Raw genomic sequence first — 17,518 nt, 5'->3', positions numbered from 1 at the left:
TGCCACAGGTTGTGGGGGCCCATCTGCTGTGGGGGCTCAGCAAGGACATTGCATGCTTTGGGGTGTGGGGTGCTTCTTTGCTGTATGTCCCCAGAAGCCTTGGGTTTTGCTGGTAGAGGGGAGTAGGTACAAAGGTAAGGGTCCCCTTTGGGGGATGAAACTCACCTTGGAGAATGTCTCCATCCCATTTCAGTTGAAAAGCATGCAGGAGCCCAGGGATCTCATGCCCACCCCAAGAAACTGTGCTGAGCCCAAGAGTGGGAACAGCCTTGGGCTACTTGTCCTCAGTTGCCCTTTCCCTGCCCATGAGCTGGCCCCACAGGAGCAGCTTTGGGGGCAGAAGCACAGGATCCACAGTGCTGGAGCCTGCAGCCACCTGGAGCAGGGTGGGCAGCAGCAGAAAGGGAAGTGTGGGGAGAGGAACAAAGCTTTTCTTCTTGCAGCATCTGTTTTATTCTCAGCCTCTAAAATTGGGGCAGTTCTCCTTGGGGACTGGAGTTGGTTTTTTTTTTGCTTGGTTTGGCTGCATTTATCCAGACTATTTATAGCTGCTGTCTCTGTAGCTGTGGCTTCCATTAACAAGCAGGATCTGAAGCTGCCCAGCAGCTGTGAGGGCTTAGGTGTCTCCTCATCAAGCAGAATAACTTGAGATAGGGAGGGAAAGATTCAGAGACACAGCATGAACCTCAGCAGGCTTTGAGATCATGGGCACAGGAAACTCCACTATGCCCTTGAGGGTCTGGGCTGCCTGGGAAGCCAGGCAGGGGTGGGACATGGGGAAAGACGTGTGGAACTGCCTTTTTTCTGCCAGGTGGAATGGAAAGTGAAGGATGCCCCCAGGATCATCACTTTGATCCCTTTAGTCCTCCCCTGGACCTGCCTGCATTGCCCTGGGTACAACAGGCAGCCCGTCTGGCTTTGATGCTCCTGGTACCTCCCTAGGTAATGTGCACTTGTGGTCTGGCCCAATAGGTTCACAATGGTTTATTTGATTCTAGCTGTTGGTTGTTCCCACCCTGGTCAGGCAGGTCCCATTTTGAGAGCTCCCGGCAGCACCTGTACAGGGAACACAGTGAGAGGGGATCTAGGCTTGCCCACCCTTGCAAGGTGAGGTTTGTGGCACAGGAGAGCTGGCAGCCTAAGCCAGGAGCAGAACATTCCTGACTAACAAAGCTGTGTGGCTGAGGCAATGGGGTCTCCTACAAACTGCTTCCTCTAAAGAGAGAGAAGCAATAAGGACAGCTTTTATCCAGGGAATAAAAGGGGGAGACTGCTTGAGACATCCAGCACAAGGGCTACAGGGACTGGTCACACACACTAGAAAAGCACGTGGCACCTAGAGGCTACCAGTAGGGGTTGTGTTGTGGTTTTTTTTCTGAGTGGTTTTTTTTCCCAGTAAGGGTGTAGGTGCATGCATGTCCCTAGAGAACAAGGGCTTGGCTCTCTCCCCTGCCTAGGTTGGGGTGGCAGAGCTTTCAAGGCCATAGGTGCTGGGAGCAGTCAGGGCCGAGCTCTGTTCCCCAGGGTCATGGGCAGGATAGGGCCACCCACCCCCTCTGCCTCCCCCCACCCCTGCACAACACGTACAGGCAAGGCAGGGGCGGTTTTATTTCAAAGTAGAACAAAGGTGTCTTTTATTCTTTCTGGAGATGCCACATTCAGATTTGCCATGAGCGTGTCTGTGCTCAGACTGGCTGCTTGTGTGCGTTTAGTCAGGGCACAGGGAAAACCAAAAGCTGGAGGCTGTTTTGTAACCTGGCTGAGCCTCACCTCTGGTAAAGAAATCCTGTTACCCAGCCAAACACTGTGATGGCATGGTCCCTGGCACAGCACGTGTTGCTGAGCAGACAAGCTCAAGAAAAAATCTTAAAACAAAACATACTTTCAGACACTTCACATCAACTTTTACCCTAATTTTGCTGGGAAGGAGTTTTGGCTCCAAGAGTATCTACTCCCAAGCTTCTCACCTCCCTTCATACCTTTCCCCTCCACCCAGGTGCTAAACCAGAGAGTTAGAGTGCATCAAGGATGTTGTCAATTTTGGTGACCAGGTCCTGGCGCTTGTTGGAATGCATCTTCTCATTCTCAATGTATGTGTCCTTCTTCAGCTTGCCAGCCACCAGCCGCTCAGCCTCCACTGAGGACTTCAGAACGAGCTCCTTGACTTGGCCATCAAGCTTCTGGATCTCACTTACCTTATGGGAGTGAGCAAAAAGGGAAATATTAGAGCAGACAAAAAAACATCCCCACAGTCAAGCTGGAATTGAAGAGACAGTAAGGATGGAGCAAAAGATGAAGATGATGCTAAGTGTAAACACTCCCTGCCACTGAGTATTGCCTTCTGAGCTGTCACATCTCTTTGGCATCACATCTTGAGAAATATGACTGGATAATTAAGCAGTGTAGATAAAGTGGCTCCAAGGACCCAGGAGCCATACTCCAAGGAGACAGGGGCAAATGAGTGTTAAAAGATTTTAAAGGCTTCAAGCTAAATCACAACTGTGACAGCTGGAAGCTGTATCCCTACAGCTAACATTAATGGTGTGAGAAAAGCAGGTCTGTAATGACAGAGATACCCTTTGAGTTAATAACAGATTAAGCAAGGTGGATGCTGGCTGAAGGGACATTTTAATCTCTAAGGTCCATCACTTGGAGTTAAGTGGCTGTTCCAGGTAAGTGTTGAAATATAGTGGAGGGAGGAAAGGCTAGTGGGTGCATACTCACTGTGCCATGGCTTTCAACATTGAATAGCAAAAAAACCCCTGAGGAGCATCACATTACCAAAATTCTGTCAGCACCAAATTCACATGTACAAGAAAGTAAGAGATGAGGGAGAAAATTTTTGTTTGGCTGATGTCAGTAGTAAAGTCAGAAGTGATAACATGTTGATAGTTTCCACTTTTGCCCAAGTGTCACAGCCACAAGCTCAGTGAGAAGCATCAGGACTGTGTTACAAAAGCATTAATCTGTACTCATGCAGCTGGTTCAAGGGCTGTTTAAGAAACAGTAGAAGCAGGTGTTTACCAGCAGCACTTACAGGCCTGTGCAACAAAGATTACTGCAAAAACAATAACCTCATCTTCACACCTCCTGGCAGGGACCAAGCCTTTTTCAGAGGGGGAAAAAAAAATTATACAGGCTGCAGAAACTAAACCCCAATTTAAATCTCATCTAGAATACTTGATACAGCAAAGACAAGGAGAGGTCAAAAAAAAAATTCTAATTTCTTACTTTATCACATAAATCAGAGCCTTCTGTCTTCAGTTTAGACTGCAGAGAGGCTATTTCATTTGTCAGGGCTTTGTGCTCTGTCTCCAAAGCCTTTTTGCCACTGTTCAGGGTGGAGATGTCCCGTGACTGCTTGTATTTATTCACTGCTTCATCAAAGTGACGGTACAGCCCAAGCCGCTTGTTCACCAGAGTAAGCACTTGCTCTGTGATGCAGGCAACCTTCATCCTAGCTTCAGCAGCTGGATCCTGCAAGAGGACAGAAGGGAAGATCAAAGCAGTCCTATCTGTGACCTGCAGGAAGCCAAGATTGCATTCTGCTACAGGACTGTTACAGACACTTTGAAATTAGTCAACTGACAGTAATTAAGTGATGGTCCAAGTACTGATTTGGGTAAGCATCTTTCAGCACTCAGCCTAGCCCAACAAATAGCTTAACAAAAGTAAGTTTAAAAGTTGCAGAAAGAGAATTGCTGACATCCCTGCTTCTCAGGGAGAGATTCCTTTTCATCCAGAAGTCACATTCAGGTTAGCTAGAGCACACCCATTTAAACCCTGCAGGAGTATCAATGCTCAGGCATCATGAAAACAGGGTTCTGCTTAAGCATCTAGTAAGATACCCAATCAGCAGGAATATTCAGTAAGAATTACTGGTAAGAAAATTACTCTCATCTGAGTAATGATCCCACAGGGCTTTGCATCATACAGCACCTTAGTGATGGAGAAATCCAGCCTCACATAGACAATCACAGTGAAGAACAAGATGTAAAAAGCTCCAACGACCAACAGAGGCTCCTGCAGCATCAAGATTTTGTTGAAGGTGTAATGAATCTAGAAGAGAAGTTCAAAACACTGAGGAGTGACCCATGTCATGATGAAGTCCCCTTCCCAGACAGAACTAGCCATGCAGTCCAGCCAGCATGTGTTTCTGGAACCTGATACAGATGTTTGTGCTGCTGAATACAGATGTGCAGCTGCTCAGGCAAAACATGCAGAGAGGCCACACTCACCACGATGTCTTGGATGTGCTGCTCCACCAGGTTGCTCTTGTGTGCTACAATAACTGGACGTCCAAAAGTATCCAAGTAAGTGTAGTGAAGCTCATCTGAAGCACGATTGATTTCATAGGGGCTGTCCACATGGATATTCCTATGAATAAAGCCAGATAGTCCTATATGACTATACAGTGAGATGATGTAACCTAGGACTTGCCTGGCCAACCACAGCCTGGAGCACAGCCTAATTCTGCAGTTTAAACAACTCCCTAGGAAAAAGAAAAGCAGTGTCCCAAGGCCTCCTCCACATGCACAGTCACAGTTTCGTTTCACTGTCCCCAGGCTATTTCAGAAGGCTAAGAATTGCCACCAACACAGCACCCTCTGCAGTAGCAAGCCAGGACTAATGACACTCACTTGGCACCTTCTGGCAGGACAATCTTGACAGTCAGAGAGTCTGTAACTTGCTCATCAAATACGTGGTCAACAAATCTCATTTTCAAGGCATACTGATCACCTAAGAGAGGGCAGACCAGAGGATGGTTACAGTTCCTCGGAGAACAAAGGGCAACCTTGATGCTCAGCTCCTAACAGAAAACCAGAATTCAGATGGATACATTGTGCAGCAGGGGGCACCAGCTCACTTAAGTATATTTTGACCAGATTTAATCTACAAAAACCTGAAGGAAGCCCAGAAAAGAAGGATCTGCATAATCTGGAAAAAATAGCTAGCAACTCATGTTGCTAAGGTGCAGCATACCATAGCTTTTAATTCCTTGCTGTATAGCAACCACCTTTAAACAAAGAGAAGGCTTCATAATCCCTCCCCCTGTGCCACCCACCAAGATTGTAGAGGTATTCATAGCTTGGCAGGTTATATCCGATGATGTAATGGGTTTTCCATCCTCCAAAAAGTGGGAAGCGGGGACGGATCTCCATCTCCACGGAGTCATCCAGGACAAGAAGGTGACTGGTGGAGATGTTTCCAATTTCATCTCTGTAATAGACATCCTGAGCAGCAGCTGGGAGAATGGTCTGTATGGAGAGAAGCAACAGCCAGTGAATTGGTGAGGAATTGTTTCCAGTGAAATTGGCAAAACCAGTGATGGCTGTTAAGCATCAAGGAACTGTGAGAGATGACAAAATACCCATTCAGTTGCACCAAGTGGTAAAATTGTGCTATTTTGAGCAATCAGCCACACAAGTGACTGCCAGAACTAAAATCACTTGGCTGCTAAATGAATGTGCTTTCTCCAGGCCAGTATCAAATATCCCAGAGAGCAAGGGATCTCATCATGCTCACCAGGACAGCAATTTCCTTTTCACTCCAGCCTGCTGCCCGACCTCACCGGGCTTGCTGGCTTGATGCTCAGCAAAATGAGATTTCTGTTTGGCTGCACCACTTTAGAGAATTACAACAATCAATCCAGGAGGCTGCAAGTGACAGAAAGGTTTTGGTTCAGATGAAAACACATACTTTTCATATGTGGCTAGCATAGCCACAGCTTCAACTCTTGTCAAATGCTTTGTGAGCAAGGAAGGAATGGGTGAGTTTCCAATTAGTCCTGTTCATCACGATGAGGGGAGGACAGAGAAGGCAACTCTGAAAATGAGAGGGTGGGGATAGAATGAATGGCCCTTGCACAATGGAAAACAGAAAGGAGAGCTGTTAGCACAGGGAGTAGAGGCTTTAGAGGGTCCCTGAGATTGGAGGGGTGGGAGAAACACTACATGCCCTGGTGTATGTAGTTTCTTTGGCCAACAGATGCAATGAAGCATAGAACCTCCTAAATCTACCTCCTAAAGCCATTCCTATCTAGCACAAGCCTTCTGTGAAAATAGATCAGAGCTTGAATGTTCCCTTCTTACTTAAGATGGAAAGGACAAAGGAAAGGACAACTCTATTTTTCTTTCTTTCTGGGGACATAAGAAAAAGGGAAGCACAGTAAAAAGAAATACGAAAAATGTCAACCTTAAAAGACTTGACAGAAGAGATCCCACTGTCTGGCTGTCTCTGGTAGTCATATCTGGAGAAAGGCCCTTTCAGCACTGCTCCTGTGTGCTTTAAATCAACCGTCTCTTCAACAGCAATGTTTCCCCAGTGAGACACCTCAATCACTCTGGTCATACTGGTGATAGTCAGGAATGGACTGTTATTTTCATAGTGCACCTTCAGAGTGTCCTAAGGAGAAAAGATCAACTATTAGACCTGAAGTGAGGAGCAACTTTTCCTTACAATTACCTGTCTCCATATCCCACCAGCCTCTCAGGTGCTATCTTTGCAGGATGCTTTCTCCAGAGCCTCTTTGCCCAGACATTTACCTGGCTGTATGGAGGGATGTCCTTGAAGGGGCCATACTCTATCATGTCTTCTGTGCGGGAAGGATTGCCCAGCTTGGTGTAACTCTCCACATTCCTAGAGGCCAGTTTGACCCGGGTCGTTTGGATCTTGGTGAGGTATGGTGAGTAGAAATAGTGATTTCCTTCAAAGACCACAAACTGCTTTTCACTTTGGGTGATATGGGTGGGGTAGGGCTGCAGGACGTGTGTGAAAACCATGTCAACAGATACACGGACCTTGGCTCCTGGTGCCAAAGGAGATGGCAGCTTCACAGAGAAGAATTTTCCACTGGAAGGGAGAAGAACAGGTAAGTGAGACCTCCCCTGAGAGAGCAACCACATCCACCATTTCCTGTGGATGGAAGCCCATGAATCACATACACCGTGTGGGACTGCTGCCCATTATTTTATTTGCTCCTCAAAGGCACACAGATGCCTTGTCCCAGAGGGTGTGCTTAGTTCTGGGCTGGGCAAACAGGGGATGAGCTGTGCCCAAGCACAATTACAGTCTTTGCTTTGCAGAGACACACGAGTCCCAACTGGGAAAGGGACAAGTGACATATTCCCCTCCCTAGTTCAGCATTTACAAAGTAGGTTTCAGAGGGTGTTTAACATTCTTTGCCAGATGACAAGAATGATTTGAATCAAGAGGAAACATGCTGATTTCTAGAAGACAAATCACAAACATCTTAAGTACCTGTTCCCACAAAATCTATTCGTTCTCAGGTTTTTGCCTACAGGATCTGAAACTGAGAGGGCTGGAAAATGACCATAGGTTTGGACTGAGGTACTACATAAAGAAATGAGATTCCACTAAGCCTCAAAGGATGCACTGGATGGACCAACATGATGAGAGAAGAGAACAGACTTAAAGTCACTCCTGGTGGCCTAAGAGCAGGATTACAGGAGACCTCCAGCTATGTCAGAAACATTGGTCCACCTTAGCAATTTCACTCCACAGCTACTGCCCTTTGAAACCCAGTAGCACCATGCTTCTGACCCACTTCACAAGCACTTTGCTTCTCAGCTCTCACCACTCAGAAACATGTGCTTGTGCCAGTCTTTCAGCACATGCACAATATATCAAATTTGCCAGTACAGAGCCTCAGGCCAAACCAGCATCCTCCCTCCCTGCAGCAGGCAACAGCCTGTGCTGGGCTGCAGTATCCACCACGCTGTGGTACTCCCTACATCACAGATGAAGAGCAGTGCTTTGGGGAGGCTGCCAAAGAGCACTTACAGCCTCTCTGTAATCACCACTGCCAATCATTTCAGGGCCCCAAAAGGAGCAATGGGTAAGAGTATGACTGTAGATAGGATGCTCCTCTTACTTGATGAAGGAACAGGACACTGAGCACGAGAGTGAGCACAGCTGAGCTCCCTTAAAAACAGGTGAGTGGCATTGAAGAGAGATTCTGTCCCTTTATAAGACTCTCCCCTCACAAGCAGCCTTGGTGGCTGAGAGCAGTGGCTATGAGCTGCTTGTGTTAGGTTCAGTGCAGAGACCTAAAGCTAGATGTGCCATCTCCCAAGGAAAGAGTACCTGAGGGAAGCAAATTACTTCTACTGTGCTGCAGGAATTGGGTTTAGCTGCTTGTGTGAACTGTGCTCCCCAGCTCTGCAGCACACCAGGATGCAGTCTGACTACTGAGTGGACATTTTCAAGAACAAAAGATTTTCAGGATCTCCAGGTATGTGGGTCTGCAGTAGTATTTCTGCTCCATCCTGAGGACAAGGATGTAACTCAGATGTACAACCTTAGAGGGTGACACTCACCTTTTGCCCTTAACTTTAGTCTCTCTCACTTCCAAGGTGTTTTCCTCCTCTTCCTCCCCCTTCACCTGCTCCAAAACAACAGATTGATTGCTGTGCTGCTGCTGAAAACTTAAAAAGTGGATATGTATGGAGTATGCACTGGATAAGGATATTAAGTGAATGGCCTGCCCCCATCCCTCCCGATAGTAGAAGTTGATAGAGAACTACTTTAAAAAGTAGCTTTTTCATCAGTACAAAATGCAATGGGGACAGTGTGCAAGAGCGGATACTGGAGATTCCCACAGTCACTGGAACTTGAGCAAATGAGAATCTCTGTCAACTGCTTTTGTGTTTTCTCACGGAAGTTTTCTACAGTGGCTGGGAAGCAAGCAAGCCATAGGCACCTGACGCGGTCAGCCAGGGAGGAGAGCAGTGCAAATCCTCCTGGGATTAGAAGAACCCCTCTTGCACTTACATCCCCTGGGGTAAGAAGCCGGGGCTCCCCCGTCCCCGCACTATCCGGGGCTACAAGCAGCGCTCCAGCTGCTCTCGTTACGGCAGCAATTCATTAGCAGCAATTTATTAGCACCTCTCGACCCCTCAGCCATTCGCCCCTTTGTTCCGGATACCGACAGCATCCAGGCAGCGGGAGCACCGGGGAGGGGAGGGCCCCTCTCTCCCTGACCGCCACGCCGGCTGCCCCGGAGCCCTCCGCGGGGCGTAGGGAGCGCTGTGCCGACGTGTCCCTGCGGGAAGCGGGGCCCGGGCAGCACCCGGGGCCGTGCTAGGCTCCCCCCGTGCCCCAGGAGCAGGGCCCCGTCCCCCGCTGCCCTCCGCGCTCACCTGCACCCCCAGGTAGGCCAGGCGGGACTCCAGGCCGGGCTCCAGCGCCAGCAGAAAGGCGGAAGCGGCTGTGCCGCCCGCCGCGTTGGAGAGGCTGAGCTCGGCCGAGACCTTGGCGAGGTGGGTGCTGAGGTCCACGGAGCGCCGAGCCTCCTCCAGTAGCAGATCGGCGGCGGCGACGGCCCCGGCGGCCGCCAGGAAGAGGAGCAGGCGGCAGAGCATCCCCGCCATGGCCGACACGCCGCACGGGGAGGGCACAAGATGGCGGCGCCCGCGCTGTGCAGGGAGGGCACAAGATGGCGGCGCCCTGTCGGTGGGGAGGCTCACAATGGCGGCGCCCAGCGACGCTTGAGGCCCCCTGCGCGGGGTGGGGCGGCCGTGCGAGTGCCTGAGTAGAAAGGCTGGGCTTGGGGCACGGAGGATCGGTCCCGGGCAGAGCCCCGGGGCTGGCTCCAGCATCCCGCGGAGCTTCCCAACAGCAAGCCCGGGGGTTCCCGTGGTTCGGCTGGGCCCTGGGGTGCTTCGAGGCCTGGCCAAGCGCTAGAAGGATGGCTGCCACAGCGGGACCCGAAAAGGATCAAAAGCGGCTATCATCGGCATCTCGGGGCGCTGAGCGCATCCCTGTGCTGTTAAGTCTCCGTCCTCCCTACAAAGCAGCTGCTTCCCCCTCGTTTTTCTCAGGATCCAGTGGGCGGTGGTAGCAGTGGCGGCTCTGTCCAAAGAGCACTGAGCCGGGATGGAGCTCACGGTGCTGCCAAATTAATGAGCCCCAGAGCTTTGAGCAGCTCGGTGTGGCTGGGGGTGTCCCTGCCCCTGCAGAGGGGTTGGAACCAGGTGACCTTCAGGGTCCCTTCAACCCCAAACCGTTCTGTGATGCTGTGACACTGGGAGGGTTTGTCTCTCTGGTAGGTGAAGTGGTGTTGCTCTGTAAGGTGATGTTTAAGATAAGTAGACTTTAAGCTAAATCCAGATCTTCTTCCAAAAAACCAGCCAAGCCCACTGCTGATTGACAGCTGAATGATGCCAGAGCAGGAGTGCTGCAGGCTGCATGGTAACCTCAACTAACTCGGGCAAAAAGAGATGGAGAAAGGAAAATGTTAGTAGGCTAACACGACTGGGGAAGAGGTGATTGGCACTTTGTTCCCAAACATCTAAAGCAGATAAAAGCAAGGAACGGATGTTTGCCACGATTGCCAGAGCAGGGCTTTTGCCTGTGAGCCCTGTGGGACAACAGACTGTTCATGTTTGTATAATGTGATCCAAGAATCGACCTTTCTTTCAGATTCTAATATGAGTCACAAAGATAATTCTTTGAATTGGCCTGATATTGCCAAGTATCAGAAGGGGATTTCCTAAATATGTGCTGAGATCTGGAGACAAATAGCCCCTTGGCAAAGGCTAAATAAAATGGCATGTCTCCTGGTGTGCTATATTCAAAACAGCATCACCTCGTAACCAGTCTTTCCTTTACCCCTGCCCTCCAGATCCTGTAAGGGATGCTTTCTTGGCAAATTACTTCAATTTCCCTTTGATTTATTTAGGCACCAGAGCTGTGAATTTGGCAGCTGGCCTGCTAGCATATCCTAGTGCAAGCGGGTGGCTTTGTCACCGTGTTTTGGGTGACAGCAGGGCTGTCTTCCAGAAGCACAGCAGGAGATGGTTGCATCAGGGTGTTCAGCTCCTCAGCCTTGTGCTTCCAGCTAGGTAGATGTTCCAGGTCTCTCTGCTCTCCAGGAAAAGCACGTTTATCTTGGCTCTCTTCTCTAAAGAGCCAGGCTTTGGGGCCATGGGAACTGGGTAGGCAGGTTCAAGGAGAAAATAACTGTGAAACATGGATGGCTAAACAAAACTGCTGGCTCTTATTTAAGGCTAGCCAGCAGTGCTGCAGCTGGGTGCTCCCCCCAGTTGTCCAGGTTGGTTTTAGCACAGAAAAGTTCTTTAGAAGTGGCTGTCACTTTTCTTCCTTCAGCCCCAACCTCCTTCTCGCAGGAATAAATTAACTCTAGGCTGCATCTTTAATAACACATGCAGCTCCAGCCTTTATTTCCCTTCCCTCCCTCAAGCAATTTCTTCTGGCAAAGAGAATGAAAGAAATAACTGCACATTCCCCTTGTGTCTGGAGATAATTGGGCTTCAGTCATTACATCCCAGGCCAAAGGTTGGTCTCTGATGGGTTCAGCCCTGAGTCTGGATCCGAGGTTTCTGGCAAATGCAAATGTTTCAACATCTGCCCCATCCCAGAGCTGGGTGAGCCCTGAATCAGCCTGTTAGCCACTAACCCCATGTGCAGATCCATTTCTAATTGTGGTAATTGAGTCATGCTGAGCCTGTACAGCACCTATTCCAAGATTTCAGCCCCACCGTGTCGGGTCAATTTATCTTTGGGCTGAAAAGCTTTTGCCCTTAGGTTTCTTGCTTCAAGGCTGAGTTCAGCCCCCCCAGCCCCACACACTGCTGCCCTGGGTACTGTGTAGACCTCTGAGGTTGCACTGGGTGGTGCTGGGCTGTTGTTCCTTCATGCGTGGGTTCAGTTTACAGCTGGATGGCGATAGTGGGACTGGTCCCTGGCTGGGTGCACTGGTTATGATGGTTGGGATAGCTTGAGGGTATCTCGTGGGCAGTGTTGGAGCTGGGAGAGGCTGCTTTTGCATCTGAGGAGCACTTGGGCCCGTGCCAGCCTCGCCTCCTGAGTGTCATAGGCTGTGGTGCCTGCATGTGGATCTGGTCAGCCCAAGGGTGAGTGCCAAGCAGCAGTGAGAGCCAGAGATTATTTTTTGTCTCCTTACATTGTTGTTGTTTTTTTTTAAAGTCACCCATTGCAGGGAATGTTCCCCTCCAGCAGTAATGACCCAGAGAGCTGTGGGTGGGGAAGCAGTGTGCCTAGCTTCAGGTGACAGAGAGCACATCATTTTCAGGGACCTCGAGCAGTGGAAGGGGAGCAGTCACAATGGAGCCAGAGCCAGCTGAGCTGTCTGCCAGGGTTGAGGGCAGTCTAATAAATGACCCTGGCAGGATAAGACATGGACAAAGCTGAACCCCAGAAAAACCCTATGCTCTTCTGTTTTTACAGTGCTGATGCCAAACTCAGAGCTGTGTCATCTGTCAGAGCAATTTTTTCTCAAGGAGGAAAGGAGAAGTTGCTTTCCTGAAGGAGCAGGTTGGCTTTGACCACAGGAGTGCATTGAAGCCTGTAGCAGCAGGGAACGGAGTTTATCCTCGTGCCATTAGGAAGGTTGTGCCAGGAATACGCAGGGACCATGACATAATGCATTGCTCTCTGAGGAGTCTAGGCAAGGAGCAAGAGATATTATTAACCAGAGCTGTGCATCTGTAGCAGGAGTCATCCTGGCAACACCTTATCTTGCAGATTTTAATACAAATCCTGAAAAGAGCACAGGCACGTGGCCCTTGTGATGACCGAGATAAAACTGTACTTCAGATTTTATTGGTGTTTCACTGTTTAATCCTCTCTGTGTAAATGAAGGCAGCCTTCTGGCTGCTCATGTGAGACAGAGGGCACTTCTGCCTCTGTATTAGATCCTGAGTGAGGTTTTCCATCCACAAGAGCACAGGTATGACCCAAGTGAGGGATGGCAGAGTTTGCTGAGCCTTGCTAAGGCTCTTGAAAAGCAGCTGGGGGAAAAAAAAATAAAGTCTTCCAGATTAATTATTTTTTATAACCTCATTTTTCAGCTAGTCAGCACAACTCACACTGAATCTCTGCCAAGCAAAACACACAGTGATTCTTGCTTGGGGCTTGCCTGTGATTTCCATGGGAGTGGTGGGCCCAGAGGGGGGGGCTGGTTGGGGCTCAGCTCCTGTGCTTTGTTTGGCTGTGCTGGAAACGTGTCCTGCCTTCTCACAGAGACAGGGCTGATGGGGCACTGTGGGCTCCTCTGGGGTTTCTTCAGGAATCTGCAGTAGCCCCCTGTACAATGTTCCTCTTTAAAATAACTCCTTCTTGGGTTTAAAACAAAATAAATCTGCTTTTCTTCCCACATTAGATTCAGGAAAGCTAACGGGAAAACTGGCTGTGCACAGCAATTGTATGAAACACTGGGAACCACACAGGAAAACCTGCTGGAAGAAAATGGGAGAACATCTGTGAGTCTTTTAAGGGCGTGAGAGCACTGCATTACAGGTGGTGGTGTAACAGGGAGGAAAAAATTGCAAGAAGTGGGGGTCACTTCAGCTCGCTTGGGTCTGGATTTTGTCACAGGATCAGAGCGTGGTTTTGGTAGTGGGAATAGTGCTGGTTTAACTGCACCAAAAAATTAGGGTGTGATCAGAGCTTCCGCTCCAGTACTCCCCAGTGCAGGCAGGACCTGGGTACAATACTTGCTTTGAACCAGCCCGGTGGTCTGCATCGCTCTGCAGCTTGAGGATGCCTTTGGCAGTGGTGTCTGCAATGCCAGAGGAGGACAAGGTGTACGTCGTGGTTTGAAAAGACAAATGCTGCCTTTCACAGAGAACCAGGGGCAGGGAAGCTGCTGTCCTTCCATGCCTCACAGGGGAAGGCTGGGGGTCCTAGCCATGAGCAGAGGGGAGGTGGAAGCTTGTGGGGCAGTGGCTGAAGGCACCCATGCTCTGCAGACTGGGTTGTTCAGCTCAGGGCCTGGCAGAGGATCACACCTCAGCCAGATGCTCAGTTGCCCAAGACCCTAAACCTCCCAGGGTTGACAACGAAGGCAACAGCACCCGTGGTTGTCAGAAAAAACACGGAGCCAAAGGCAGTGAAAAAGCATCCATCGGAAACCCCTATGGCATCCATGCGGCTGGGGCCGAGCTCCCCAGCATGGACAAGTTGCACTTGGGGTCCTGGCGGGTATCTGCTGGCAGCTGTGCTGCAACACGGGGGGCCATGCAGCCGCCCTGCCAGCTCTGTCCCTGCCTGTGCTGGGAGATGGGGATGGATCCCAGCTCTGGGCTGGGTGCCCCAAAGCCTTCCCTGTCCCCGCCCCAAGGCGCCTCTCTCAGGGGCCCTCCCCGCTCTGTCCCCGCGCGGCCGCCAGGGGTCGCCCTGGGCCCCAGCAGCCGTGGGGGCGGTGCCGGCGCGGTAGCGTAGCGCTACCCCTTGGAGAATAGCGTGCGCTACGCAGGTGGCGTAGGGGCCGGCGGTGGGCGATGGCACAGCCCAGGGGCGGCAGGGATGGTACTGGCAGGGGTGGTACCGGCAGGGGTGGTGCCGGGTCAGCCGCCCCGCTCGCTGCAGGCAGCACGTCGGTAATGACAGTGAGCGAAAGGGCAGTTCCAGCTCCCGCCCCGCAGGTTCCTGTTGAGGTTTGCGATGGGCAAGAGTTACCCAAACCCCTGGGGTAACGAGGCACCTTACGGGGGTCCGCGGCAGGGATCCCACCGCAGCATCGCTGCCCTGTCATCCTGATCGGCTCTGGGGTGCTCAGTGCATCTGGAGTTGCTGCAGGAGGTGGTGTTTGTCCCTCCCCGAGGTGAAGGATGGGGTGAGGATTTAGTGACCAGTTCCTCAGGTGTATGGTCATGTGTTGTTTTCATTCTGAGCCCTTAAGGTCCTGCAAATCCAGACCCAGGATCCACTGCAGGATGAATAAGGCCCCAGGTTCTGCCGTCCTGTTCTCAGTGTCAGTGAAACCGGGTAAGGAACTGTCACTGGGCTTCCCAGCACTAAAACTGGGTTTCCATCTCAGCACGGAACAGTCTATGTGTGCATCCTCTTTCCCAGCTTGTATTTGGAAAGGAAAGTGCTTGCTGGTGTATTTACCTTGCAAGCCAGTCGTTCATGTAGAGCTTAAGCCTGGATTTTAAGGCCTCAATTTTGCATGATGAGGCACAGGCAGTGGGAAGTTGAGGATCCTGCCAACAGCAGCAAAAGGGGGTCATTTGCAGATTGGCAGTTCTTGCTGTGCCTTCTGCTTCCTGCAGGAGCCTCGTGTTTATGCTGTGCTTGCAGTGAGGTAATGTAGGTTTTCCACCAGGTTACTAAATTTTGGAATCCACAGGCGTGGACTTTCCTGGATGGTGCTTTGCAAAGTACCTAGCTTTGCAAAAGCTAGGATTTACTTTTCTCCTTCAAAGGCAGCCCCTCTGCCCCTGCCAGGGTCAAGCCTGGCTGCTGACAGACCTCAGGAGGATGTGTACATGGTGGTCTACAGCATCCTCTTCCCCAGAGACAACCCCTGCCTGTTGGCTTGTGGTGATTCCTTCCTACTGCTGCCTGTTTGGTGTGTCACCCAGAAAGAGGGAGAATTAACCCTCTGTGAACAGCCCTTGTCTGCAGCAGTGAATGCAATTGCTCTAGCCTGATAAAAACACTGATGATCACAGAGGAAAAAAAAACAAACTTGAGGATAAAAGATCATTCTTTCTTCTTCATTCCTTTACTGATGGAATTCGGGCAGGGATATGGAGCCAGCCCTGAGTGCTAGAAGAGACTAAGTGAAGCTTTAACACCCACCTATAACCATTTCTGTGTTAGGTGATTGTGCTTTGCAGGGCATACCTTCAATTTGGCGGCTCAGGGATTTGCAAACACTGAGTCATAACTCCCTGAGGTCAAAAATGCAGCTGCTAAGGCACCCGGCATTGAGAAGTGTTGTCCAAGATAAAAGTAAAGCAAACCTCACTGCCCACACATCCTTATCCTTCAAGGCTGAGTATCTTTGCCACCCTCTTCAAAAACATGCACAGAAAATGATACAGGCTTCTCACGGTTGCCATTGATACGGAATTTACTTCTCCTTTTAGAGCAGACACGAGGAGACTGTGAAAATCTGTGACTTGAAGGAGCTGAGGCAGATGGATCTGAAGCTCATTTGCAGCACCCTGTTGCCTGCATTTGAGGAGGGAATCGTGCTGTGGGACATGTCTGTCCATGTCCCCTCCCCAGAGGGTCCCAGAAGAGCTCCTGTGCCTCTGCAGGAAACCCCTGTCCCTCCACATCCAGGATGGACCTGGATAGCGTGCATGGAGCCAGTATGGTTCCAACCCATGGAGTGCCATATTTGGGATACCTTTTAGCACTGATTCACTGCTGAGGAAGAAGTGATGTGTGAGTCACCTGTCCCATAAGGTGTCCCATAAGGTGTCCCATAAGTGGTCACGTGACACCAGGCTCCTGTCCCATGACACATGCTGGGCACAACATCAGCATGACATGGCCACCTCTGCCACAAAGCACACGGTTGCAGAGCTCATGTGGCTGGTCCACCCCATCACACATTGCCCTGTGCAGAGAGGAGTGGTGGCACAGAGCCTGTGGGTCCTGCAGAGCATCCCAGGCACTGCCAGCCATCAGTTTGTCCTGCCTGTCCCCATGGCTTCAAACCCACTAGTGTCATGAGCTGGAATGTCTCAGGCACACTAGACCTTGCCTGTGAAGGCTTCAGAGCTTGGTAACAGCTTGTAGAACCTGCTGCTTTGGTCATGCACTGCTCTAGCAAAACCTTGAGTCCTGATGAAAAGCCAGTTCTGCAAAGGGCTGCACAGTTCTGTGCTGGCTATGTGCACTTCTCTCTGTACCTATTTTTATACCATTCTTTCAGTATATATATAAAAAAACTTTCAGAAATGTCCATGTTTAGAGGGACCCAGATCTGACAATGTAACTGACTCACTGGCCTCAGGGAAGTTACTTCACTCCCTGGATGATCTTCTCCACTTGAATACTGAGAACAATCATATGAAATTACCCACATGCCTCCAATGCAGCTGTAAAAAATCAATTAGCTGGTACTTAACACTGACTGTAGAAGTGGGAAGGTGTGGTGTTGTTGGAGAACATCTGTATCTGGGGAGGCCAGCTGGGAGTCCTGCAGGGTACTCAGGTAACTGTTTGTGTGACAATCTCTTGGGGTTATGGTTATAAATAGGATGTAGTTGCCTCTCTGCCCCTAAACCCAAAGTCTGGGGTGTCAAACACCCCTTTGCCCTGTGACACCTGAACTTTCCATGGGCTTTGGCTTCTACCAGTCCAGGCTTCTGGTAATTATGGTGCTGCTAAATGAGTGAGTGCAAAGCTGTGTGGTGTCCATCTTACACCATGATCCAGCACCATGGGGTTGTTTTCTCCCTGCCTGTCTGGACAGGGCCAGTGCAGGCATTTGTCTAAGGGGATGTTCCCTGTGCTCAGTAGGAGACTGACTCAAAGGCAGAGCAAAAGAGAGATCTGGATGTCCGCATCTCAGGGTGTGGGCTGGCATCTAAGGGAAGGTGCCAGCATTGCCACCTCCCAGTATCAAAGAGATCACAATTCTGCAGTGGTTTTGTGGCTCTTGCTGTTGAGCAGAGGGAAGCTGTCACACTAAGTCCAAAGGTGCTTTGTCTCTGTGCTCCTGTCTCCAGTGTTTGCTGTGAGGGAACATGGCAGAATTGGGCTTTGCAGC

At 50.3% G+C, this 17,518-nt stretch overlaps 1 protein-coding gene across 2 annotated transcripts; it reads right to left on the bottom strand.

Moving 5' to 3' along the window:
* Positions 1-1,588: 1,588 nt before the first annotated feature.
* RPN1 (ribophorin I) lies at positions 1,589-9,451 on the bottom strand. 2 transcript variants are annotated; one of them, XM_030458298.1, is made up of 10 exons: positions 9,162-9,451; positions 8,340-8,404; positions 6,546-6,852; positions 6,196-6,405; positions 5,066-5,258; positions 4,641-4,740; positions 4,239-4,377; positions 3,940-4,059; positions 3,232-3,477; positions 1,589-2,195 (listed from the first exon to the last, which is right to left on the bottom strand). In XM_030458298.1, the coding sequence occupies exons 1-10, from the start codon at positions 9,390-9,392 to the stop codon at positions 2,013-2,015; spliced, it is 1,794 nt and encodes a 597-aa protein (XP_030314158.1). In that variant the 5' UTR covers positions 9,393-9,451; the 3' UTR covers positions 1,589-2,012. The 2 variants fall into 2 exon arrangements, with proteins under 2 accessions (XP_030314158.1, XP_030314156.1); XM_030458296.1 differs by having other exon boundaries at positions 1,603-2,195; positions 8,340-8,407.
* Positions 9,452-17,518: the final 8,067 nt, after the last annotated feature.

The sequence above is a fragment of the Calypte anna genome, chromosome 12 (genome assembly GCF_003957555.1).
Source record: "Calypte anna isolate BGI_N300 chromosome 12, bCalAnn1_v1.p, whole genome shotgun sequence".
In the NCBI taxonomy this organism is placed as follows: domain Eukaryota; kingdom Metazoa; phylum Chordata; class Aves; order Apodiformes; family Trochilidae; genus Calypte; species Calypte anna.
Note: the sequence above shows the minus strand (reverse complement) of the source record. Positions and strands in the feature narration are given on the sequence as shown.

Excerpts from the sequence above, each read along its gene's own strand:
- RPN1 (XM_030458296.1), bottom strand. The coding sequence starts at position 9,392 with ATGGCGGGGATGCTCTGCCGCCTGCTCCTCTTCCTGGCGGCCGCCGGG. Across the intron at positions 3,478-3,939 it reads TGGATTTCTCCATCACTAAG|GATCCAGCTGCTGAAGCTAG; the intron begins GTGCTGTATGAT and ends GTCCTCTTGCAG. Across the intron at positions 2,196-3,231 it reads GCTCTGATTTATGTGATAAA|GTAAGTGAGATCCAGAAGCT; the intron begins GTAAGAAATTAG and ends CACTCCCATAAG.